Source organism: Canis aureus, chromosome 3 (genome assembly GCF_053574225.1).
Source record: "Canis aureus isolate CA01 chromosome 3, VMU_Caureus_v.1.0, whole genome shotgun sequence".
Classification (NCBI taxonomy): domain Eukaryota; kingdom Metazoa; phylum Chordata; class Mammalia; order Carnivora; family Canidae; genus Canis; species Canis aureus.
The window spans coordinates 74,058,013-74,085,411 of record NC_135613.1 but is presented as its reverse complement, the minus strand read 5'-3'; the positions used below and the strand labels follow the sequence as shown (position 1 = coordinate 74,085,411).

Here is a 27,399-nt window from a genome sequence, read left to right as displayed (position 1 = left end):
AAGAATTTAACAGTGATATAACATGATCAGCTCTTCCCTATCAATTTTATGGTCCCAGTTGTATATGTGTTTCTTCTTTCTGCTCTCTGTTCCAATTCCAACTCTGATCTCTCAAATGATCAGTTCTAGACAAAAGGGTAAAATGTTGTGTAAGGGTCTCTTCTGGAGACTTGCAAAATTGAACTAAGACACAGGAAACCACCATAACCACAATTATAGGGTAAATGGAGAAGCCTAAAAATTGTGGCATCCTAAAAATAGTCTAGTAAAATAAATCTTGAAAACAAAACCCACACCTGTCACCAACACCCAAGTCCTACAGTGGTTCAAGGCAGCCATCTATTATTCTGAAAGAATAACCAAGCTATGAAGAATTAAGACAGTCACTCCAATAAAGGAGAGATTGGTAATAAAACGTTTTTTAAATGGAAATGAATGACTAAAAACCAAACCTGGCTGTGTAAGCGTTTGAATTATCAAAAAGGAAACAAAACTACCAATTAAATTAAAACCATTTTTTCTGCAATAATAACTAAACAGTGTAACAGTAAAGATACACCAAGAATACATTTACTGGGGGTTCAGGATTACACCCTATACTTAATCATGGGGGCAGGTACTGAGAGGAAGAGGAGAGGAGCTGGCCTCACTAGTGATATAATAGAGCACACTCACTGGAAGTGCTAGTGAGAGAAACTTCAGGGCAACAGTATTTCCAGATGACCCTAGAAAGTAGGCCACTTAAGCATATATTAAAAAGTTACTGGACCTAAAAATAAAATAAAAAGTTTTTGGAACTGATTTTCTAGGGGTGAGGGACATTTTCACTATCTTAATTGTGGTGACGGTTTCACAGATGCATACATGTCAAAACTTATCAAATTGTACAACTTAAATACGTGTAGCTTACTCTGTCAATTATACTCAATAAAACTGTTAGAAAACTTATGAAAATGAATGTAAGTATGTGCTCCAGCAAGAATCAATAATTACCCTAAAAAGATAATCTCAGGATGCCTGAGTGGCTCAGCAGTTGAGTGTCTGCCTTTGCCTCAGGGTGTGATCCCGGGACTCCAGGATCACATCCCACATCGGGCTCCCTGCATGGTGTCGGCTTCTCTCTCTGCCTGTGTCCTGCCTCTCTCTGTGTCCCTCATGAATAAGAAAATAAATTATTCAAAACAAAACAAAACAAAACATACTCTCATCTTTAGATGAAAGTTCAGAGAGCCAAGTAAAAGAAAAATTCAGACTGACAGATTCAATTTCTGAGTTGCAAAACAAAACCAAGACCTTTCTTTTTGACTGAGAAGTGGCTCCTCCTTCTGGAAGTCTTCATTACTACAAGAACAGAGGCCCAACATCTGAAAACAGCTCTACAACTACAACTGGCTTTGTTTGAGTTGGCTTTAAACACAGCAAAATCCACTTGTTTTAGAATGTACAGCTCAATGCACTTTGTATGTAATCTTATAAACACCATCGCAGTCAAGTCACAGAACTTCCACCGTCCTCCCTTGTGCCCTGTTGTAGTCAATTGCCTTCCTCTCTACCTCCTGATTTCTGTTCCAAGAGTATTACCTTTTCCAATGTCATATGAGTGGAAGTATATAATACTGTGGATTTATCTAACTGGTTTCTTTTATTATAAATGACCTTAAAAAGCAGATATTTTAAAATGGGTGACCAACTAAGTGCTGCCTCTAAAACAAGCTCCAAAAAGCTAGTTCTATAAGCCCAGTACAGAAAAAAAAAAAAAAAAAAAAAGAAGAAAAAAAAAAAGATTATGTGGGGGATGCCACTTACGGGAGTGGGATGGTGATAATCACATCATTCAGTTCCAAATTATCTTCTTGTAGCTCATATTCTATGTTGACATCACAGCCATTTCCACTCTCTGAGGGCCAGCAGTTAACTGAGAAGAAAAGCAAAACAGGAATATTCAAATATTAGAAAAAGAGTTAAGAAAATTTAACATGGTAAGTCAAAGCTGACAGCTAGCTGCAGGCCTTAAACATCTTAATATAAACTACTATAAATAAGATTAAAAATTAAAGCAATTAAAAATGAACGTTCAGGGCAGCCCTGGTGGCCCAGTGGTTTAGCACCGTCTTCAACCCAGGGTATGATCCTGGAGACCCGGGATTGAGTCCCACGTTGGGCTTCCTGCATGGAGCCTGCTTCTCCCCCTGCCTGCATCTCCACCTCTCTCTGTGTGTCTCTCATGAATAAATAAATAAAATCTTAAAAAAAAAAAATGAACGTTCATATTTAAAATATACAAAATGCAGCACCAAGTCCATTTTGAAAGAAAGTCATTTTGTCAAAAAGAATTTTGCTACGGCAATGAAGATAAGCATGTACAAGCCAGAGCTATTTCTAGTTCTTAGTACAGACTAGCTTAGTGGGACTGGCCAGAAGCACTTACTTGTCAGTGGAATAAAAGATTCTTCTGTGGTCTGTAGTCTCCACTTTAGCACCCCTACATCACTGTTGACTGGAAATGACTTCTCCGGATTCTTTAAGCCAATTAGAGATTCTGCAGTGAAAAGTTTTTTATCCACATTTGGATGGGTCTGAAATGAGAAGAAAAAGAAAACTGAGGTTCAAGCATGATAATAAACTAACTCTGGTCTTACCTGGCCCATAATCTAAACACCTAAAATAGAGTACCACAGGGCACCTGGCTGGCTTAGGTGGCAGTGGAGCATGCAACTGTTGATCTAGGGATTGTGAGTTCAAGGCCCATGTTGGGTGTAGAAATTACTTAAAAGTAAAATCCTTAAAAAAATAAATAAAAATAAAATAGAGTACCTAAGAAATGCCAATTCCTTTTCATTTGAAGAAAGACTTCTTCTTTAAAGACTTTTAAAAAGATTTAAGACATTAAAAAAAATAGTAATTTGGGGCACTAGGGTGGCTCAGTTGGTTGAGCGGCCAACTTGATTTCGGCTCTGGTCATGACCTTGGGGTCATGGGATCTCACCTTGCATTGGGCTCTGTGCTCCACGGGGAAGTGTGCTTGACATTCTCTCTCCTTCTGTCCCTCCTTCCCACCCCACCCCCTGCATGCTCTCTCTAAAATAAATAAATCTTTTTAAAAAATTAGTAATTAAAAAAATAATTTTAATTCCAAGGCATTTTGTTTGTAATTGAACAAGTTAATAATTTTGTAATTGAAAAAGCTGAAGACCTTTAACCAAGTCCTTTCTAAAAATACTTTACAGGAAGCCACATCATGGTAGGGCCAAGCAAGCCAAGTAGAAGACTAGGGTCAGACACTCATCAGATGCCTGGATCATATAGCAGTCCTGGCCTTAGAGTCAGAAGGTAGGAAAGGGAAAAGCTTCTATGGGAAGTTTAGTTGCAATTTTGCCCAGAGCAATGAAGTTGTTCAAAATCAGGCCAAGTAAGATAAACTAACCTTTTATTTTTATTTTTATTTTTTTAAAGATTTTATTTATTTATTTGAGAGAGTGACAGAGCAAGCATGAACAAGGGCGGGGGATGGGTAGAGGGAGAGGGAGAAGCAGACTCCCCTGAGCAGGGAGCTGATGCGGCGCTTGATCCCAGGACCCTGGGATCATGACCTGAGCTGAAGGCAGATGCTTAACCACCTGAGCCACCCAGGAGCCCCGATAAACTAACCTTTTATTTTATTTTATTTTTTTTTTTTTTTAAAGATTTTATTTATTTATTCATGATAGTTACACAGAGAGAGACAGAGAGGCAGAGACACAAGCAGGCTCCATGCAGGGAGCCCAACGTGGGATTCGATCCCAGGTCTCCAGGATTGCGCCCCGGGCCAAAGGCAGGCGCCAAACCGCTGCGCCACCCAGGGATCCCTAAACTAACCTTTTAAAAAGAAGTCCTATTAAGACAAAAAAGGAAAAAAAAAAAATTCTTGGACAGTAGCCTACATATACTTTAAGAGCCAGCAAAGCTGTCATCAAAACTACAAGCATTACTCCCAAAAGACAACTTAGTGCTGATTATGGAGGAAAAATAAAGACCAAAAAAATACACTCTTCCCTGAAAATGCTTTGTCCTTCTGACAAGAAATACAAGATCAACCATTTAAATAAAATAAAATGTGACAACTGTAATAACACAAAGAAGTTTTATACTTATCCACATAGGTGGAACATACATATTTATTTTGTAAGGATTCTAACTTTTCAAATATAATTAGATATTGCCCTTTCAGGGCAATGAATGACTGAGTGGCTCAGTCAATTAAGTATCCAACTTCAGCTCAGCTCATAATCTCAGGGTCCTAGGATTGAGTCCTGCATCAGGCTCCTGTCTCAGCAGGGACTCTGTCCCTTTCCCTCTGCCTCTCCCCCCTACTCGTCTTTTTTTCTCTCTCTCTCTCTCAAATGCAGTTTACACAATGACAGGATGAGTAAATTTAGTGTTACAACCTATTTTATTTTTTAAAAGATTTATTTATTCATGAGAGACACAGAGAGGCAGAGACATAGGCAGAGGGAGAGGCAGGCTCTCTGTGGAGAGCCTAATGTGGGACTCAATCCCAGGACCTCGGGATCACACCATAAGCTGAAGGCAGACGCTCAACTGCTGAGTCACTCAGACATCCGCACAATCTGTTTTAATAAAATATCTCCTTATTAAGTTTAAAAACATGGCCATTTTTAGGGCGCCTGGGTAGCTCAGTTGATTGAGTGTCTGACTCTTCATTTCAGCTCAGGTCATGATCTCAGGGATCCTGGGATCAAGCTGAGCCCCACAGAGGGCTCCACATTCAGCAGGGAATCTGCTTCTCTCCCTTTTCCCCTCCTGCTGTTCACACTCTCTAAATACATAAATAAATCTTTTAAAAACTGCCATTTTTTAAAAACTGTATTTCGGCAATACCTTTAATTATTTTACTTTTTGTGTAACAGTAATAAATAAGCACCTATTTGTATCTTTGTTAATGAGTATATTTTAAAGATTGTATTTGAGATGGAGGGAGAGAGGTGGAGAGAGACAGAGAGAGAGAACATGAACAAGGAGAGAGGGCAGAGGGAGAGGAAGAGCGAGAAGCAGACTCCTCATTGAGCAGGGAGCCTGATGCAGGGCTCAATCCCAGGACCCTGGGATCATGACCTGAGCTGAAGGCAGACACTGAACCAACTGAGCCACCTAGGCACCCTATTCATTAGATTTCAAAATGACCTTTCGTTCAATTCTACTATTAAAAGACTACTCTAATACAATTGCTGTCAGTTGCTCTCAACTCACCTGGGAAGAGATTTACTGCCTAAAGGTATCCACTGTATATAATAAATTAACTTCTTTCCTAGGTATCTAGAATGGCACTAGTTAAAGAAATCAATTTTCTGCGTTCTGTGGTTCACATGAGAAACTCCAGTCAAGAAAGACTGTGCTAGGCAGAAAAACCGAAGTCTTAATACTATACTCCCTTAGCCAAAGCCTCCAGCCTCCACACACCTGTAGCTGCACCCCTTTCTTATCTTCATTTTCCACATGGAGACGAATGCGGCCAAATTTATCATCTGAGATCCTAAGCATGATCATGCCATGCAACTCCATATTCTGCAATCCTCCATCCCGTCCACAAGTCAGTGTAATCTTTTCCTCAATCTTCATGTGCACACTGTAGAGAAAAAGTAATAAATCTGTTCATAGAGGTAGAAACCAGAATTCCCTTTCTCCAAGATTTAATGGTGATTAGCCAACAATTTATTTTTTTTATTTTTTTAAAATTAATTAATTAATTTATTTATGATAGTCATCAGAGAGAGAGAGAGAGAGAGAGAGAGAGAGAGAGGCAGAGACACAGGCAGAGGGAGAAGCAGGCTCCATGCACCGGGAGCCCGATGTGGGATTTGATCCCGGGTCTCCAGGATTGCGCCCTGGGCCAAAGGCAGGCGCTAAACCGCTGCGCCACCCAGGGATCCCCACAATTTATTTTTAGATGCTGCTTTATGTACAGAATCCCACAGACAAGTTCCCACCAGTGCAAACAATGTAGTAGTTATTCACTGAAGAATTGTTTATGATAGAAGTTTGGAAATAACTTAAATATCCATAAATAGGGAACTGCTTAAATACATAAACGTATAGCCACAAAAACGAATACCAAGCAGTTATGGGAAAAGGGGGTAACAACTGAAATTCTTTTCACTTGAAAATAATTTCAAAAATTAAAAGATTAAAATTATACAGGAATACATTTATACCTTCTTAAAATGTTATTAATATTTTATCTCACCATTTCTTTTATCATTTGCATACTCTGTGACTATTATTTAATTTTTTCCTGATCCACTTAGATGCAGGTCATGTACATCATGGCCCTTTACCCCTAAACATGTCAGAGTACATCTTGTGAGAACAGGGATATTCTCTTACATAACCACAGTACTGTTATTAACTTCATAAAATGACATTGATACTTGCCTACTCAATCATCCACATGCCAATTCTGTTCAGTTGACCTAGTAATGTCATTCAAAGTAGTGCAAGATCCCAGGTCACCTGAGTGGCTCAGTTTGTCAAGCATCAGATTCTTGATTTCAACTCAGGTCATAATCTCAGGGTCCTGGAATCAAGCCCCTTGCTCAATGCAGAGTCTCCTTGGGATTCTCTCACCCTCTCCCTCTGCTCCTCCCCCAACTCACACACATTCAGTCTCTCTCTCAAATAAACAAATGGGTAAGATCTTTAAAATAAAATAAAATAAAAATTTAAAGACTTTATTTATTTATTCAAGAGAGACAGAGAGAGAGAGAGGGAGAGAGAGAGAGGCAGAGACACAGGCAGAGGGAGAAATAGGCTTCATGCAGGGAGCCCGACTCGGGACTCGATCCCAGATCTCCAGGATCATGCCCCAGGCTGAAGGCAGCGCTAAACTGCTGAGCCCCCCCGGGTGCCCTAAAATTAAAAAAAATTTTAAATAAAGTACAAGATCTAGTCTAAGACACAGTATTATGTTTATTTTTTTTTAATTTTTTATTTATTTATGATAGTCAGAGAGAGAGAGGCAGAGACATAGGCAGAGGGAGAAGCAGGCTCCATGCACCGGGAGCCTGATGTAGGATTCGATCCCGGGTCTCCAGGATCGCGCCCTGGGCCAAAGGCAGGCGCCAAACCGCTGCGCCACCCAGGGATCCCCAGTATTATGTTTAGATGTATCTTTATGTTTCAAATAAGGCTATTCTCATCTCAAAAAATAAAAAAAAAATTGGAAAATGTCTCTAGTATGCTACCACTGTGTAAAAAGAAGAAAAATGGAATATGTATGTTTTTATTAGCCTACATATAGACTATACCCCCTCAGAAGAATATACCAAAAAACTAGTTAATACTAGTTACCTCCAAAAAGAGAAACTTGCCTGGCTGGGTAGAAGACTTTTTATTTTAATACTTATTTCCTCTGTAGATTTACCTTAATTAATCATTTAAGAGGGGGTGGTGAGGAACAGAAGAAGAAGGATAAACAAACTCCACGCTGAGCACGAGTGCAAGCCTGACACAGTGCTTGATCCTACAACCTTGAGATGAACTGAGCCAAAATCAGACATGATTGGGCGCGTTCAGGGTGGTATGGTCATAGACCTGAACCAAAATCAAGAGTGGGACACTTAACTGACCAAGCCACCCAGGAGTCCCTATAATACTTTTTAAACCTTTTAAATTTTGAACTATAGAATGTATAACCTAATAAAAAAAATAAGTAAAATAAAAAGTGCTGCTGTTCTGGGCAATTACTAAGTATAATCTATCCATATTTTCTACTAAAACTATTTTTAACTTGGGTAAACTGCAGATACTAAAAAGAACATTGTGGCATCCTGCTTTATTTCAGCATATAAGTCTTCCCAAAAACAAAAGCTTGATACATAAGACTACAAGTCATGTATCTTAATGCAGGGTTGGGGCACCTGAGTGGCTCAGTCAGTTGAGTGTCTGACTCTTAGTTTCGCTTCAGGTCATGACCTCAGGATCCTGAGATCAAGCCCCACATTGGGCTCCCCGCTCTAGGCTGAGTCTGATCAGGATTCTCTCCTTCTCCCCTCTTCCCCTCCCCCCATTCATGAGTGCATGGGTCCCCTTTACTTTCACAAGAGTTTGCTCCATGCTCAAGAAGTATTTCATCATTTAGAAGAGTCTCAAGCCCTAATACATGGTGGATTCCAACAACTTTTTAAAATAGTGTCAAGCCTTGGTCTCACTCAAAGCAACCACTCAGAATAGCACAGGAGCTTTAGTGATTTCAGAGATTTATCCTAACGTAACCCTGTCCATCTCATACAGAACAGGACATAGAAAATACTCTTCTTTTATGTACACCTGATAAAAGTATCTTCTCAGACTCATCTTTCACTTGACCCCAAAACCATCAGCAACAGTAGAAGTCTGGGCTTCAAGACAAGAAATCTGAGTCATGAATATGTGAGCTTGCTAAAAAAAAAAAAAAAAAAAAGTTGCGAACCAGTCCTGAGATAAGAAACAAATCAAAATATTCTATACTGAGTTCAAGTATTGAAAAGGCAAAAGATAATGTTTTAATTTGCTGTTAAAAATATTTATAATTTTTGTGTTAAAGATTGGTTCATCTTAAAGTTTAATTAGGGCACCTGGGTAGCTCAAGCATCTGCCTTTGGCTCAGGTCATGATCCTAGTGTCCTGGGATGGAGTCCCACATCAGGCTCCATGCTCAGCAGGGAGTCTGCTTCTCCCTCTTCCTCTGCCCCTCCCCTGCTTGTGCTCTCCTGCGCACATGTGCTCGCTTTCTCACTTTCTCTCAAATAAAATCTTTTAAAAAATATAAAGTTAGAAAGAAATTAAAAAAAAAAAAAAGGAAGTTTAATTAAAAGAAGACACGCCAAGGACAGCCTGGGTGTCTCAGCGGTTTAGCGCTGCCTTCAGTCCAGGGCGTGATCCCAGAGATCCGAGATCAAGTCCCATGTTGGGCTCCCTGCATGGAGCCTGCTTCTCCCTCTGCCTGTGTCTCTGCCCCTCTCTCTGTGTCTCTATGAATAAATACATAAAATCTTAAAAAAAAAAAAAAAAAAAGAAGAAGACGACATGCCAAAAAATAGTGTAGGAGCTACCACAGCTCTAGCCATCTAATTCAAGTCCGCTGGTCATGTACATACTAGGCATAAAGACAATTTACTTTTATTTTTTTAAGTTTTATTATTTCTTTATTTCAAGTTTTCACTCATTTACATATTTTAAAGATTTTATATTTATTTGACAGAGAGGGAGCGCACAAGCAGAAGGAATGGCAGACAAAGGGAGAGAGAGAAGCAGGCTCCCCAAGGAGCAGGAAGCACAATGTAGGGCTCAATCCCAGGATCTTGGGATCATGACCTGAGCCAAAGGTAGAAGCTTAATTGACTGAGCCACTCAGATACCCCTCAAGTTTTTATTTATTTATTTATTTATTTATTTATTTATTTATTTATTTATTTATTTATTTATGATTTTATTTATTTATTCATGAGAATACACAGAGAGAAGAGAGAGAGAAAGAGAGAGAGAGAGAGAGAGAGAGAGAGAGGCAGAGACACAGGCAGAGGGAGAAGCAGGCTCCACGCAGGGAGCCAGACCTGAGACTTGATCCCCGGCCTCCAGGATCACACCCTGGGCTGTAGGTGGCGCTAAACCGCTGAGCCACCCGGGCTGCCCTCAAGTTTTTATTTAAATAAAGTTTTATTTATTTACGTAATCTCTACACCCAAAATGTAGCTTGAACTCACAAGATTAAGAGCCACATACTCTACCAACTGAGCCAGTCCGGTGCCCAAGGCAAGCTACTTTTAGATTTACCCAGCACACTAGGGTGCCTGGGTGGCTCAGTTGGCTAAGTGTCAGACTTGATTTCAGCTCAGGTTATGATCTCAGGGTCTTGAGTTCAAGCCCCATGTGGGTGTCTGCACTCACTGGGGAGTCTCCCTGTGTCTCTCCTTCTCTTTCTGCCCTTCCCCATGCCTGCACACACACACAAGCTCTCCCCCTCTCACTAATAAATAAAACTTAAAGAAAAAAAAAGATTTGCCTTCTCCCTCTGCAACCCCTCCCACATGTTCTCTCTAAAAAAAAAACAAAACAACAAAAAACCTCAGCCAGCACAGAGTTAATAAAAATTAAGTTCTAAACTTCATAGAAAATAGCTGAGAGCCCTCCAATCACGGTTAAAGGGAAGAAGAAGAAGAAAAGGCCCCATGTTAAAATCTAGGATGTACTCTAAGTCTTTTTTTTTTTTAATATTTATTTATTTATTATTTATGATAGACATAGAGAGAGAGAGGCAGAGACACAGGAGGAGGGAGAAGCAGGCTCCATGCCAGGATCCTGACGCGGGACTCGATCCCGGGACCCCAGGATCGCGCCCTGGGCCAAAGGCAGGCGCTAAACCACTGAGCCACCCAGGGATCCCCTACTCTAAGTCTTTTAAATCTGGAAAAATTAAAAGACGCACAAAAAATCTGTAATTCAGTGAAATATTTTTACACATTATGTGGTCTGTTCTTACTGAAAAAGTTACTGCTTACCTTTCCATATTAATGGGTGGAGCATGCACTTTGGTTGCTTCAGAAGTACGCTTGCCCATATTGGAGGACATGATAGTTTCACCTTCAGATTTCAATTTGTCCACAAAATTATCTACTTCCTTTCCTTTGGCTCCAAGTTTCAAAGCCTTGCTGGGGCCTGAAGGCCTAAGTGGAAGAATAAAAAAATAACAAAATTAAGGGGGAAAAAAACCACATATATGACTTTAAGAAACATTAATAACCCATATCATTCAAGCTTTCCCTGAAGCTGTTCTTTAAAAAGAATGTGATGATCTTAAGGGAAAAACTCAAGCATCCTAGGGTTTAGTAGAGCACTAGGCAATTCCCTGCCCAAACTGGCTGCTAAGTCACCATTAATATATAAGCTTCAAGGACCTACAGACCAAAGGTACACTTGTATAAGCATGCATGAGCAGATGAAAACTTTGTACTTTCCATCCTGATAAATACATCTGTACATAAATAAACTCTTGCATATACTTTCAGGTAGTTCACAGATTCTGACAACCACTCACACCAAGATTTTTAAAAACCCAGATTATATATAAACAGTTAAATATCCCCTACTTTCCAAAATAAGGCAACTCCCATGGTACAATTTGTAAAAGAACCCTCTTTTACATACAAAAATCCCCTACCACATTCCGATTTCTCCCTTATTCTTTTATTATGTAGTCAAATTTAGTATTATATCTTACTTTAAGTCAATCATTATTTTCAACTTGCCCAGAAATCAGATATGACTCCAAGATATACACATATAGCCTTCATCTGCCATTCTAGGGTTGCTAATGATACACTGGATTATACCTAGCTGGTGCAGGTGCCACTTTTGGTTTATCAGTTTCAATGATGGTCTCTGTGATCATGGCAGCTGTGCTGCCTCCAGATACTGCAGAGCTTCCAAATCCTCCAAATCCTGGTGCTTTTTTGCCCTGTCTCTCTGCATCTCTTCGAGCCTGTTGTAATTCCTTTGCTTTACGCCGCATCTCAGCCTTGGCTTCACGTTCTTGAGTCTACAAAAAGAGAGATCCATGGATGTGGCTTTGAGTACAGTCTATACTAACAAATAAGAACAGGAAAAGAGTAAAGCCTAAAAGAAAGATACATAAGAAGTACCAAAGAAGACCCTATTTACCTCTCTAACTGCTCTGAACACCTTCTCCTCATGAGAATCCATTTCAGTGAAGGTTCTGATCTGTGCCAGGTTAACATTCTCCCGGTATCCCAGGGCAACAATTTCATCAAAAGCAAAAATTAAATCAAAACAGTGCTCTGATATCTCATTCTCCTCTAAGGCTCGGCAATACTCAGGGATCTGATTGAGGGCAGCAATGGAAAAGAAAGATTTAATATGTATCAGCATTTATGTTTTCCAAATCTTATCCTTTAAAATATACAAATTTCAAATAAAATAAAATCCACAAATTTCAATAAAACCTGAATCCCTCTGTTAGCTCCTCTACTCTTTTAAGCAAGACTTCGGCATAAAGTCTATGTGTTGCATCTCTATCAGTAAGCCTTAGCTAACAAATATTATCTAAAAATATGTACAAACAAGTGTCAGAACCACCAAAACAGACTGGAGCAACCGCTCAATCGCTAGGAAACAAAAGGTCAGTTTGTACATTCTCTTCTGGGATACTTACAGTCCAGGAGGACACGAGTGTATGCTGAAAGAATAAGGAGCTATAGCAATAAACTGCTGTGGTGGAGGGTATGCAGCATGCAAACTGATAATCATCAGCTGCCATGGGGGAAAAAATAGTTTCACAGTGAAAATTTAAAGCAGAAAACTATGACCCACTATTACAAAAGGACTCTTACCACTCTTGAGAAAAGCCTTAGGGTCTCCAGATCTTCTAAGATGTTACTGTTTTTGGTAGTGATCAGCACCATGTACAGTTTCTCCATAGGCTGGTAGACATATCTTACACTCTCTGTTTCAACAAATGTATGTTGTTTTCCAGTGTTCATGAGCTTTGGGAAAGCTGCTAACAAGCCCTCAATCCGAGTTCGGGTCATCTCCACAAACTGTCGAGAAACAATAGCCTTTCCTGCTTTTGTGCAGACCGCTGCTGCCAACAGCACCTGCCAGGAACACATGTGTAAGTACTAATTAATTATTGTAAGATGTAAGACAACATCTGTTTTCTTAGCATACTCAGATCTTCCATAGAATGACACACCTAGTTAGTGACATGACTATTAGAATGCTAACTTTCAAACTCTACTTCATTGCTCTTTTAATTCTAGTATGTAATTCATAAAATACAGCTATAATAAAGCAGAATGGAACTATGAGTCCTATTTTTCAATAACCTACCTTAAGAAAAAGTTAGTTAAAAAAAAAAAAACTTTTGCCAAGTCTACAAATACATTTGTTAACAGATTCCCTGACTCAGAAATGGGTTGCTCTCTGCTTTGGCAGCCCAGTAAAGGGTAAACTTTTTCTAAGAACAGAAATCTCCACAGCCAACACAGAGGTCTGACCAGGCAGATTAAAGGTTTGTAAGAAGCCCCTGACCTTTCCTGTCTTATTTACCTGGAACACGGAAATAATCTAGCTAGTCCAAATTTATCTTTGGTTCTTTAATAACCTTTCCATCTCTACTATCCTACCCCTCTACATATGTAAACAATCCGTAAAATGAAAAACTAAATGACTCATGTTTCATATGGGTTTTGACACTGATCAATGATTAAGACCAACAGCCTTGGGATCCCTGGGTTGCGCAGCGGTTTGGCGCCTGCCTTTGGCCCAGGGCGCGATCCTGGAGACCCGGGATCGAATCCCACGTCAGGCTCCCGGTGCATGGAGCCTGCTTCTCCCTCTGCCTGTGTCTCTGCCTCTCTCTCTCTCTGTGTGTGTGACTATCATAAATAAATAAAAATTTATAAAAAAAAAAAAAAAAAAGACCAACAGCCTTTTTTCATAGTCTGGCATTCATTAAACAAAACCAAGCACCAAAGGAAGAACAAGAGACCTCAATTGCCATTATAGGAGTAAGAAAATTAAGTATATGGGATGCCTGGGTGGCTCGGCGGTTAAAGGATCTGCCTTCGGCTCAGGACATGATCCTGCAGTCCCCAGATCCCACATCTGGCTTCCTGCATAGAGCCTGCTTTTCCCTCTGCCTGCGTGTCTCTCATGAATAAATAAATAAATAAATCTGAAAAAAAAAAAAAAAAAGAAAGAAAGAAAAGAAAGTTAAGTATAGTGTTAATCATCTCTGCAGTACAGGATCCCAAGAATTCACAAATACAAGTAGCAAAAAGACTATATGCACATTTTGGAAGCCTCAATGCTAAGATACAACCTCTGAAATATCAACATCCAAAAAATTTAAAAAATGAAATATCAACAACATCCTACTGGTCAGGCTTCTCAGCTTTATAGAATCCTGTCCTCTATAGAGGTGAGCAACCTGAAGGAAAAACAAGTTAGTCAATTCCAATATTCTCATAGTTTGAGTACATCAAAACAGTTCTGTAATAATTATAGGAGAACGCAATGTCCTTATCTACCAAGAATAAGTAATTAGGGTATTTGGGAGATAATCATCATCATGTTTATTTCCAAGCAGCTAGGTAAAAAAAAATTTATATTGGAAATGTGTTTGATTTATATCTTGTACAAATCATTTCATTCTATCAAATGGATTTTTATTTTTACTATCAAGTCTACATTGAAACTGAATTATCCCAGCTTAAAGTTACGTTTATGTTGCATAGAATTAAAAAGTTTTTAGCTATTCCACTAAGTAGCCTGAGATGATCTCTGAAAATGATTCACTATTCACTTGTCCCAGACAACCCAACATAATCATGCAAATCAAGAGGTTCAAATCTTTGTGTTCCTTCCAGGCCATAAAGGTGTGTATATCTGAAAAGCCACCAAGTATCTGAAGGATGTTACTTTATAGAAGCAAAGTGTGCCATCCTGTCACTACAATGATGAAGTTGGTAAGTATATGCCCAGGCTAAACAGCGGGGCTGGACACAAGCTCAGTGGCTCAAAGAGTGGTGAATTTTTACTGCAGAGACTAATGCTGAACTTAAGCGTTTAGATGGATTCTCTGGTCATTGAGCACATCCAGGTAAACAAAGCCCCCAAGATGCAGCAAGAATTTAAGAGCTCACAGATGGATTTACCTATACATGAATGAACCCTGCCCCACTGAGATGATCCTTACTGAAAAAGAGACTGTTCCTAAACCAGAAGAGGAGATAGCACAGATGAAAAAGATATACCGGAAGAAACTGAAGAAACAAAGACTTATGGTCTGGGGGTAAATTTTATATAAAATAAATGCAAATGAAATTAAAAGTGGGAGGGGGGTTTAATGTCCTAAATCATAAATACTCTTAGGGGTTATTTTTTAAAGAGATTATATATATTTATTTGAGACAGAGAAAGAGAGAACATGAGCAAGGGGAGAGGGGCAGAGGAAGTGGAAGAATGAGAAGCAGACTCTGTTGTAGGGAGCTTGACATGGGACCAAAGGATCAAGGCCTGAGTCATGCTAAAGGCATATTTTTAACGGAATGAGCCACCCAGGGGCCCCTGAACAATATTCCATTGCATAGATATACCACATTTTTTTTACCCATGCATCAGTCAAAGGGACTTTTAGGTTTTTATTTTTAAGCTTATTTTCATTATTACGAAAAATGCTGCTATGCACATTCATTGTACAAGTTTTTATTGTACAGCTATTTTCTCAGAGATAATTTTGGGGCAAAAATCTTACCTTATTTGGACATATGTGGCATGTAAACCTTCAGCGAACCAGTCCAGAGACTTACCTGCTTGTCATTAGTAAGCCGAAAACAGTGACATTTTTATTTAAAAATTAAAATAAATAAATAGATAAATAGATAAATAAACAAATAAATAAATAAATAATTTTTTTGTGTGGGGCACCTGGGTGGCTCAACGGTTGAGCACCTGCCTTTGGCCAAGGGCATGATCCTGGAGTCCTGAGATCGAGTCCCACATCAAACTCCCTGCATGGAGCCTGCTTCTCTCTCTGCTTATGTCTCTGCCTCTCCGTGTCTTTCATAAATAAATAAATAAAATCTTTATGATTGAAACATGAACCTATGATAAAAATTAATGTGAAATCAAATTTTTTAAAAAGATTTTATTTATTCATGAGAGACAGAGAGAGAGAGACAGAGAGAGAGAGAGAGGCACAGACATAGGCAGAGGGAGAAGCAGGCACCATGCAGGGAGCCTGACGTGGGACTCAATCCCAGGTCTCCAGGATCACATCCTGGGCTGAAGGCATCACTAAACCACTGAGCCACCTGGGCTGCCCGTGAAATCAAATTTCTTGAGTACATTTGGTTTGAGTCTTTTGAACAAATAACTTGATCTGGTAATAATTTCACATAAATTTCATCTCCTTAGTGATTAAAACATTACTATTATTTGTGTACCAAAAATTACCATTACCCTTATTTGAAAAAATCTTGGGGGGATCCCTGGGTGGCGCAGCGGTTTGGCGCCTGCCTTTGGCCCAGGGCGTGATCCTGGAGACCCGGGATCGAATCCCACATCAGGCTCCCAGTGCATGGAGCCTGCTTCTCCCTCTGCCTGTGTCTCTGCCTCTCTCTCTCTGTGACTATCATAAATAAATAAAAATTAAAATAAAATTCATTAGTTTAAAAAAAAAGAAAAAATCTTTATTTCATTTTATTAATTAATTTCTAAAAAGATTTTATTTATTTATTTATTAATGAGAGACACAGAAAGAGAGAGGCAGAGACACAGGCAGAGGGAGAAGCAGGCTCCCTGCAGGATCATGCCCTGAGCCAAAGGCAGACACTCAACCGCTGAGCCACCCAGGCGTCCCCTCATATTATTAACTTAAAATTAAAGACAGAAGGGGCACCTGGATAGCTCAGTCAGTTAAACATCTGCCTTTGGCTCAGGTTGTAATCCCAGGATCCTGGGATTGAGCCCTGAGTCAGGCTCCCTGCTCAATGGAGAGACTGCTTCTCATTCTTCCTTGGCCTGTGTGTGTGTGTGTGTGTGTGTCTTTCTCTTTCTCACTCTTTCTCTCTCAGCAGGGAGCCTGCTTCTCCCTCTGCCCCTCACCCCTGCTCCTGTGCTCTCTCTCCCTCTCTCTCAAATAAATCAATAAAATCCTTTTTTTTTTTTAAAGATTTTATTTATTTATTCACGAAAGATAGCAGGGGTGGGGGGCAGAGACACAGGCAGAGGGAGAAGCAGGCTCCATGCAGGGAGCCTGATGCGGGACTCGATCCCAGGACTCTAGGATTACACCCTGGCCGAAGGCAGGCACTAAACCGCCAAGCCACCCAGGGATCCCAATAAAACCCCTTTTGAAAATGAAGTACTATTCAGTCATAAAAAGGAAATGAAGAACATGTTACAACAGGATGAACTTTGAAAATACTATGTTAAGTGAAAGAAAGCAGACACAAAAGGCCACATCTTACAGGATTTCATTTATATGAAACATCCAGAATAGGTAAATCCAGAGAAGAAAGTAGTCTGGTTGTGCCAGGGGCTGGGAAAGGGGAAATGAGGAGTGACTGCTAATGAGTACAAGGTTTCTCTTTGGGGTTACGAAAATGGTCTAAGCTTAGATAGTGGTGATAGTTGAACGACTTTGTGACTATACTAAAACATCTACTGAATAATATAATTTAAAAGGCTAAATTTTACGGTATGTGAATTATATTTCAATTAAAAATAAAAAGAGCAGGGGCAATTGGCTGGCTTAGTTGGTAGAGCTTGTGACTCTTGATCACAAGACTGGGGCACCTGAGTGGCTCAGTCAGTTAAGCATCTACCTTTAGTTCAGGTCATGATCTCAGGGTCCTGGGATCCAGCCCTGTGTCTGGCTCCCTGCTCAACGAGGAGTCTGCTTCTCCCTCTCCCATAAAAAAAATTATGCTTTGATTACCTGAGAGATTTGAGTATGTGAAGATGAAGAAACAATGGGGTAAAACAGTAAGACCTAAGCAGGAAAACTTAGGAGACTCTCTTTGAGTCATTCTATTACGCAGGTAATAGTGCCCCACATTAAGTATGGCTTTAAACCTCAAAACACCCAAGACCACAATCAGAGGGTCCACAAAGCTGACAACACATGTGTCTATTCATTGTTATTCATATCACCTCTAAGCAAGGTCAATTTAATCTATTCTAAATTAACATTCATTTTCTTAAATACCTTGAAATAATAAAGCTTCCCTTCACATAAACGTTTAGCAATGTTTAACAATTGTTAAAATACAGTATACACTAAAAGGTAAGTTAATTTTTCCAACTGTAATTTGATCTGATTTTCTCTGGGGAAGAATGAAGAAGTAAGATTCTCTATAAAGTTGTTTTATTTATTTATTTTTTACATTTTTGGAAAAGAACATTTAGATCTAACAGTGCCCTTCAAGGGCCCTAGATTGTTTTTATAGACGTAAACACCAAGGGCCCAAAAGTTAGATGATCTCTTCAGGATTGTCTTTTAAAAAAAAATCCCCATTAACTTGAGCTTTGTCAAACAACTTTTCTTTTAATAATATTTACAATGGTTTGAGTATATCATGATTTGTGTTTGGATTAAATAACAACTCTCTTCTACCCAGATTTTACTACATGAATCAGAAAGTTCTTTGAGTAAAGAAATCTAAAGAATTAGGTTTCTGTTCTGCTTCTGTCACCAATTATATATTGCATAAGTCACTTACTACTTCCCCCAGAGTTTAGTTTATATGAAATCTAAAGTGCCTTTCCATCTTTGTGACTCTGCAAGTTAAGCATCTGAAAACTTTATAGCAACTAAAATGTACAATACCTCCACTTTACACCCACTGCTCTAATAGCAACTACTCTAGATCAGTATTTTACATTAATACTAAGCTGCTAAAAGGCAATTGCCTCATCAAAACAAATCATGCATGTGCATAGTATCTGTGTGAGATAAGCTAGAGTACCATCTCTTCATCCCTGCTAGTGACAGAGGTCCAAGAATAACAGGCAATAATTCAACATGAACATGCATAATTCTCTTAAGAAAAAAAGGCAAAGATTTCCTGGAACCTCTAAATGATTTCATATTCCTCACGTCCAGAATTAGGCAGTCACTTACTCCTTCGTAATTCACTGTAATGATGATCTGCATTGTCATATATATACACACACACACACATATTCATATACATGATTCACGATATTAAGGCTAGTTTCTACAACTGTCATAGAGGACCATTTTATCTTTCCTGTTTGGATGAAGTAATTACAGAGAACCAGAGGGAAGAGTACAATAAAATCTAGATCACATACAAAACCTAAAACTTAAAAGGTTATTCAGTGAAAGTTTTAACCTCATCACAAGTTTCTTGTAGAGAATAAAAATAAAAGGACATTGTTCTCGGTTTCTGCAGTAAACTTTCTATTTGGAGAATAAAAAGATGACAAGTCAATGGAAACTCAAGAAAATCATTTTCTTTCTTAGCTATCCTCTCAAACAACAATCAAAAAGATCTATAAAGAAAACAAAAGCTGTGCAGCTGCTGTATTATATGCAAAGGAAAATAAAAGCAGTAATAACCCCCTAATTGGAGACTGATATTACCGTGTAGGATTTCAGTTTCTCCCTCAGTATGTGCAGATCATCCACACAAACCCAAATCTAGCTTTCTAATAACTACAACTTTGGGAACTGAATGTCATCATTTATACTGAATGTGTCCACAATAGTTTACTCATTGCTATACTGAGTAAATAAGAACAGAATTCTGTAGGTAAGTAACGATCTTACAGATTGTTGCTACTGTGGGACTTTATATCTTTTATTCAAATTTAAATTTACTAAGACAGAGAACTTACTATAATACCTAAAAATTTTAAGAAAATAAGAACATGCGGGCATCTGACTGGCTCAGTTGGTTGAATGTGTGATTTTTTTTTTTTTAAAGATTTTATTCATTTATTCATGAGGGACACAGAGAGAGGCAGAGACATAGGCAGAGGGAGAAGTGGGCTCTTTACAGGGATCCTGATGTGGGACTCAATGCCTGAACTGGGATCACACCCTGAGCCAAAGGCAGATGCTCAACCACTGAGCCACCCAGGTGTCCTTGAATGTATGACTTTTGATCTCAGGGTTGTGGCTTCAAGCTCCACATTGGGTGTAGTGACTGTTTAAAAATAAAATATTTAAAAAATAAAAATAATGAAAGAAAAGAAAGAAAATATAACATGTTCTTATTAATTTACAGAAAACTAGAAAAAAGATCAAATCAAAAGATGCCCCTTTTTGTACTCCATTTTAAGCCATTTGTTTTTTGCATTTGTTCATTTACTCCCTCTACTAGGACGACGACTTCTTTTTCTTCTTCTTTTTCTTTTTTTTAAGATTTTTATTTATTTATTCATGAGAGACACAGAGAGAGAGAGGAGCAGAGACACAGGCAGAGAGAGAAGCAGGCTACATGCAGGGAGCCCGATGTGGGACTCGATCCCAGAACTCCAGGATCACGCCCTGGGCCAAAGGCAGACGCTAAACCGCTGAGCCATCCAGGGATCAGGACTTCTTAATATAGGACATTTTGCACTAACTTCAGTAACTAAAGACAAAGGAAATTTATTTTTCAAAAATCAACATTTATTACACCTGAAATTAGGTTTTTTGTTGTTGTTTTTTTTTTTTTCCAAAGATTCATTTATTTAGGGGCACCTGTGTGGCTCCGTTGGTTAAGCATCTACCTCTGGTTCAGGTCATGATCCCAGGCTTCTGGAATCAGGTCCTGTATCAGGCTTCCTGCTCAGCACGCAGGGAGCCTGCTTGTCTCTCTCCCTTTGCCTGCCACTCTCCTTGCTTGTTCTCTCTCTCTAATAAATGCATAAAATCTTAAAAAAAATTTTTTTTAAAGATGCATTTATTTATTTGAGAGAGAGCATATGCAGTGTGGAAGAGCAGAGGGAGGGAGGGAGACAGAGACCCAAACACTCCACACTGCCCATGGATCCTGAGACGGCTCAATCTCAGACAGTAGAAACCAAGGGTTGGACACTTAACCAACTGTACCACTCAGGCACCCCCATCTGAAACTAATGTTAACACTGTGTACCAATCTGAAAACTCTGAAATGGAGGAAAATGATACACCTACAACAAAACAAAACAAAACCAACATTTATGTACTGACAATGTGCAACTTACTCTGAAATGCATTAAAAAAAAAAAGATGAAAAACAAATTAAAAAAAAAAAAAAAGATGAGAGCGGGCTGGCTGGTTGATTAAATAAGTGATAAAACAAGTATAGTGATGGGGCACCTGGGTGGCTCAATGGTTGAGCATCTACCTTCCACTCAGGTCGTGATTCCAGGGATAGAGTCCAGCACTGGCTCCCCATAGGGAGCCTGGTTCTCCTTCTGCCTGTGTCTCTGCTTCCTCTCTGTCTCTCATGAATAAATAAATAACATCTTAAAAAAAAAAAGTATAGTGAAATGTCAATTACAGAATCCAGCTGCTGGTCATATGGGTATTCACCGTGAAGTTGTTTCAATTTTTCTAGATGTATGAAAATTTTGTAATAAAACGTTAAGGAAAAAAAAATCAACTCTCAGAAGTTATATTATTATTTGTTTAGATAGGCTTGAATTCATGATCCCGAGATCAAGAGTTGCATTATCTACCAACTGAGCCACTCAGGCACCCCAACTTTTAGATCCAAGAAATCTTACAAAATGTCACCCTATTTGGACAATTCTACTGTACAGGGGTCTCTTTGTAAAGGAATAAAACCCAAAAACGTTATTCAGAAATAATAGTTAATAATTTATTGAGACTTGGGACGCCTGGCTGGCTCCATGGTTGAGCATCTGCCTTCGGCTCAGGGTGTGATCTTGGAGTTCAGGATCCAGTCCCACGTTGGGCTCCCTGCATGGAGCCTGCTTCTCCCTCTGCCTATGCCTCTGCCTTTCTCTGTGCCTCTCATGAATAAATAAATAATATCTTTTAAAAAAATACTAATAACTTCTACAGACTCAACAGAGCAGAATGTACTAAGATTTTCTCCAGAGTAAACCAAACTGGGTATTTGGATCTTGCCAAGTCCCATGTAATTTTTAAAAATGCATATGTAAACATGACACAATTCTATGCAGATGCACACATGTCCAAATAACATGCAAAACATATTTTCTTCTTATCTCTCAACACCTGGGGCTTTACCATCTCTCAGTTATTAATGAACTAAAAATATTAAGTTTCAAGAACTTTTCAACAAGGAAGATTTTTGTAAAGACCATCCATATTTGGTTTATATAATACGAGGGCTTAATTTCACTAATAAAATCATAATGTAAAAATAAAAATTATAATGTGCTTCAAAATGCACTACAAATACAAACTGGACATAAATAGAGAAAGAGTTTTAAAAAATCACTATCCAATTACTGAGCCTCCTAGTGGAAATGAACAAAGGAGTTTTTGGAAAGTTTACACCCAAGAGTAGTTTTTGAGGCATATAGTTGGGATGCAATTTATTCGCCTGACGCTGAAAACAAAAACCTATCAGTGGCTTAAAGAACAAGCATGAACCCCACCCCTCCATCCCCACCACCCTCCGAGTTCTTATCTAAAAAAGCTGTCAGCAGAGCTTAATATGATTGGCACCAAATCATACTGTCCTATCAAGCGTGCAGGGAGATGCTTTAAATCAATTACTGGGACGCCTGGGTGGCTCAGGGCGCGATCCTGGAGTCCCCAGACCGAGTCCCACGTCGGGCTCCGTGCATGGAGTCTGCTTCTCTCTCTGCCTGTGTCTCTGCCTCTCTCTCTCTCTCTCTGTCTCTTTCATGAATAAATAAAATCTTTTAAAAAAATAAATCAATTATTAATCTATTAACGAGAAAAGAAAAAAGAAATCCTTCGGAAGACTGAAGGGCATAAAATATACTAAGGAATACATTACTACCTCATTTTGAACCAACGAATTTCTCCTACTTCATAAATGTCCACAAATCGTAGTGATAAAGCAAGATACAGTGGAGCCGGCACTGTGTTTTGTGTGTCCCGTCCTCACACGGTCATGCTCCTTGTCTACCCCGGAGGAGAACACAAAGATCACGCATCTGAAGGCAGGTAACAGGTCGCAGGGTACAACCTCCGCTCACCCCTCCCGGGAGACTTCTGATTACCATACGCCAGCAACACATCCGACTTCACCCGAACGGTAAGTTTCTTGAACACAGAAAGCCTGTGTTCTCTACTACGCGCTCACGTTCCCCCCGACGCTCCCTACACCGCTTATGCGAACACTGACAAATGGACACACCTAAATTCTGTAGAAGTAGTGGAAGGTTTCAGAGACGCTTGGGTCCTTACAAATCAGTGTTAGAAGTTGCTCCTTCCCGTTCGATGCCTCTTTTCGAACTTCCCTCTATTGCCCCCTTCCAGATAAACAAAAGAGGTCCCGAACTCCAACGGATTTGGATTTCGAGTACCAAGGGCCCACCGAACGCCGCGGGCGAGAGGGAGCTGATCCCCGAGGAAGGGAGCCCCCCGCCCCCAAGAGAAGCCCGGCCGGTGGAGCCCGGCACCCAGGGAACTCGCTGGACACCAGCGCGGAGGGCCGAGGGCCGAGGGCCGCAGCGCGAGGGTCCAAGCCACGCCACTCCGAGGTTCTCGAACAGCAAACACCCCGGGCCCAGCGGAGGAGGGTGCCCAGCCGGGGGCGGGGGGGGGGTGTGGGGGGTGGGTGCGGGCGCAGCCTGAGAGGGGCTGCAGGCAGGCGCCTCGGGCCTCCCGGAAGCTCGGGCACAGCGCGGGGAAGGCCGCGCTGCTCGCCGAGCCCCGAGGGACGCGCCCGGCTGCAGGCCCTCGGGGCGGGACTCCTCGGCCCCAGCACCAGGCCGTCCGGCAGGGGCAGCGGCGGACTGAGGCCGGACCCCGGGAATTCGGCCCGGCTCGGATCTTACCATGGTGAGGACGGTGGTGGGGCTCACCCGCGCTCTCGGCTCGGCTGGGGCTGGGGTTAGGGGAAGGGGAGCACCGGCCGCTCCGGACCTGCTGCCCCCCTGTCAGGAGCCGCTACTGCTTTGCCTCTTGCCAAGATGGCGGCCTCGAGCCACGTCTCCCACCGGAAATGGCGCGGGTCAAAGGGCGGAGGGCGGGGCGCCGTGGGGTGGGGAACGTGCGGGTACCCGGCTGCTGGGCAGGTTTTGCCGAGGAGCTCCGGGGGCTCGTCCTACAGCCGTGGAACCCCCTGTTTCTGTCGGTTCACTGATTGTCAGCACCTTCATTTCATTAGTGACCCCTCTTACAGTTTATAAAGCTCTCACTATGTTATTGAATACACAAGCTAACTGATGGGCATATGGGACTAGTATCCAGAATACATAAAGAACCCTTAGAACTCAACCATAAAAAAAAAAAAAAAAACACCCTAATATTAGGGTGCTGAGGTGGCCCAGTGGTTTAAGGATCTGACACCAGCTCGCTCAGGCCATAAAGATTAGCCCTGTGTGGGGCTCCCCACTGAGCAGAGAGTCTACTTTCCCTCTCCCTCTGCCCTTCCCCTCCTCGTTCTCTCTCTCTAATAAATAAATAAAATTTTAAGCTTTTTTTTTTTTTTTTTAATGGGCAAAATAAGCCAGTGCTTGGCTGGCTGAGTCTATAGTGCATGTGACCCTTGATCTCAGGGTTGTGAGTACAAGACCCATGCTGGGTGTAGACATTACATAAATAAATAATAAAAATGGGCAAAATAGACGTCTCTAAAGAAGGTATACAAATGACAAATAAGCATATAAAAAGATGTTCAATATCCTTAGTTCTTTGGGAAATGCAAATCAAAACCACTTCAAAACCACTAGGATGGCTATAGGTGTTGGTGAGAATGGAGAAATTAAAACCCTCTCACAATACTGGTGGAAATGTAAAATAATGTAGATGCTTTGGGAAAAAAGTTTGGTAGGTTCTCAAAAATTAAACATACAGTCTCTTTTTTCCCCCCATATTTCTTTTTTTATTATTTTTTATTTTTTTTATTTTATTCATAGAGACACACAGAGAAAGAGAGAGAGAGAGAGGCAGAGACACAGGCAGAGGGAGAAGCAGGCTCCATGCAACGAGCCTGACGTGGGACTCGATCCCGGGTCTCCAGGATCACACCCCGGGCTGCAGGCGGCGCTAAACCGCTGCGCCACAGGGGCTGCCCTCCCCCCATATTTCTGAAGTATATTTTCCTGAAGAAATTATCATTTGTGGATGAAAAAATATATACCAATTAACAAACTTGAATGGTAGCATCGGGCATGTAACAAAATTAATGAGTTACAAATTAACTATTATGTACAGGTTTGATTAAACTGTAAGTTTGTATAAATTGACATAGAGTCCTTCCATTTCCAAGAACCTAGACATGCTTGAGCCTTCCTTTACTTAGTGATTATAGCAGAGGATTTTATGTAGCTATTTTTTTTATTGGAGTTCAATTTGCCAACATATAGCATATCACCCAGTGCTCATCCTGTCAAGTGCCCCACTCAGTGCCCATCACTCAGTCACCTCAACCCTCTGCCCACCTCCCTTTCCACTACCCCTTGTTTGTTTCCCAGAGTTAGGAGTCTCTCATGTTCTGTCATCCTCACTGATATTTTCACTCATTTTCTCTCCTTTCCCCTTTATTCCCTTTCACTATTTTTTATATTCCCCAAATGAATGAGACCATATAATGTTTGTCCTACTCCGATTGACTTATTTCACTCAGCATAATACCCTCCAGTTCCATCCACGTCGAAGCAAATGGTGGGTATTTGTCGTTTCTAATGGCTGAGTAATATTCCATTGTATACATAGACCACATCTTCTTTACCTATTTATCTTTCGATGGACATCGAGGCTCCTTCCACAGTTTGGCTATTGTGGACATTGCTGCTATAAACATTGGGGTGCAGGTATTCCAGCATTTCACTGCATCGGTATCTTTGGGGTAAATCCCCAGCAGTGCAATTGCTGGGTGGTAGGGCAGGTCTATTTTTAACTCTTTGAAGAACCTCCACACAGTTTTCCAGAGAGGCTGTACCAGTTCACATTCCTACCAACAGTGCAAGAGGGTTCCTGTTTCTCCACATCCTCTCCAACATTTGTTGTTTCCTATCTTGTTAATTTTCCCCATTCTCACTGGTGTGAGGTGGTATCTCATTGTGGTTTTGATTTGTATTTCCCTGATGGCCAGGGATGCGGAGCATTTTCTCATGTGCTTGTTCGCCATGTCTATGTCTTCCTCTGTGAGATTTCTTTTTTTTTTTTTTTTTAAAGATTTTATTTATTAAGTCATGAGAGATACACAGAGAGAGAGAAAGAGGCAGAGACACAGGCAGAGGGAGAAGCAGGCTCCATGCAGGGAGCCCGACCTGGGACTCGATCCTGAGTCTCCAGGATCACACCCGGGGCTGCAGGCGGCGCTAAACCGCTGCGCCACCGAGGCTGCCCTGTTTGTTTGTTTTTTTTTTTAAAGATTTTATTTATTTATTCATGAGAGACACACACATACACACACAGAGAGAGGCAGAGACACAAGCAGGCTCCATGCAGGGAGCCCGACCTGGGACTCAATCCTGGGTCCTCGGGACCAGGCCCTGGGCCGAAGGCGGCGCTAAATCACTGAGCCACCCGGGCTGCCCAAAAACATTAAGTGAAGGAAGCCAGTCCTGAAAGACCATATCTTATACGGAAGACTTGCTCTGAATCTGTTCATTTCATTTATATGAAATGTCCAGAGTGAGCAAATCCAGAGAGAAAGGAACTAGGGCTGCAAGTTACTGGGAGAAGGAAGGAATGAGGAGTGAGGTTTGTTTTTTGAAGTGATGAAAATGTTCTGGAATTAGAGGTGGTACTTGCACAACTTTGTGACTATACCAAAAGCTACAGATTGTACACTTGAAAAGGGTGAATTTTTATGGTTTGTAAATCGTATACTTTTCTTTTTAAAGATTTTATTTATTTTTTTTAAATAAGCATTTTTTTTTAATTTATTTATTCAGAGAGAGAGAGACTGAGAGGCAGAGACACAGGCAGAGGGAGAAGCGGGCTCCATGCAGGGAGCCTGACGGGACTCGATCCTGGGTCTCCAGGATCAGACCCTGGGCTGCAGGCGGCGCTAAACCGCGGCTCCACAGGGGGTGCCCTAAAGATTTTATTTTTAAATAAACATGGGGCTTGAACTCATAACCCTGAGATCAAGAGTCATACACTCTACCAACTGAGCCACTTAAGTGTTCCTAAATTGTATCCTTTGAAAAAGTGTGCAGGAGGGGCTCGAGGGTGGCTCAATCAGTTAAGTGTATGATTCTTGATTTAGGCCCAGGTCTCAATCTCAAGTTCCTGAGTTCCAGTTCCATGCTGGATTCCACACTGGGTGTGGAGCCTACTTTTTAAAAAAATGCACAGGGCAGCCCGGGAGGCTCGGGCAGCCCGGGAGGCTCAGTGGTTTGGCGCCTGCCTTCGGCCCAGGGCGTAATTCTGGAGTCCCGGGATCGAGTCCCACGTCAGGCTGCCTGCATGGAGCCTGCTTCTCTCTCCGCCTGTGTTTCTGCCTCTCTCTGTATCTCTCATGAATAAATAAATAAAATCTTTAAAAAAAAATGCACAGGAAGCAGGGCACTTATGCCCATTTTATAGATGAAGACAATGATGACAAGTTTAAGAAATTTACACAAAGTTCTAAGCCAGTATATAATGGAAATAAAACTCAAATTCAGTCTTCTGATTCTATTGGCAGTTCTCCCAAGCCAAAAGTCAGACTTTGAGTATACCTGGTTCAGCAGTTCTTCCTGACATGTTATATCATTTTATCC

The 27,399-nt window shown here is 40.7% G+C and overlaps 1 protein-coding gene across 2 annotated transcripts in view; it reads right to left on the bottom strand.

The window, feature by feature from the left end:
- Positions 1-23,677, bottom strand: part of ARCN1 (archain 1 coat protein complex I subunit delta) — a 29,778-nt gene extending 6,101 nt beyond the window's left edge. The window contains exons 1-8 of one of the 2 annotated variants that reach the window (XM_077893735.1): positions 23,518-23,677; positions 12,381-12,644; positions 11,692-11,871; positions 11,364-11,569; positions 10,533-10,697; positions 5,458-5,623; positions 2,429-2,576; positions 1,807-1,915 (exon numbers count right to left, since the gene is read on the bottom strand). In XM_077893735.1, the coding sequence (XP_077749861.1) occupies positions 1,807-1,915; positions 2,429-2,576; positions 5,458-5,623; positions 10,533-10,697; positions 11,364-11,569; positions 11,692-11,871; positions 12,381-12,644; positions 23,518-23,520 (1,241 nt within the window). In that variant the 5' untranslated portion in view covers positions 23,521-23,677. The remainder of the gene's footprint in view (positions 1-1,806; positions 1,916-2,428; positions 2,577-5,457; positions 5,624-10,532; positions 10,698-11,363; positions 11,570-11,691; positions 11,872-12,380; positions 12,645-23,517) is intronic. The other variant, XM_077893736.1, reaches the window with a different exon arrangement.
- Between the last annotated feature and the right edge of the window lie 3,722 nt (positions 23,678-27,399).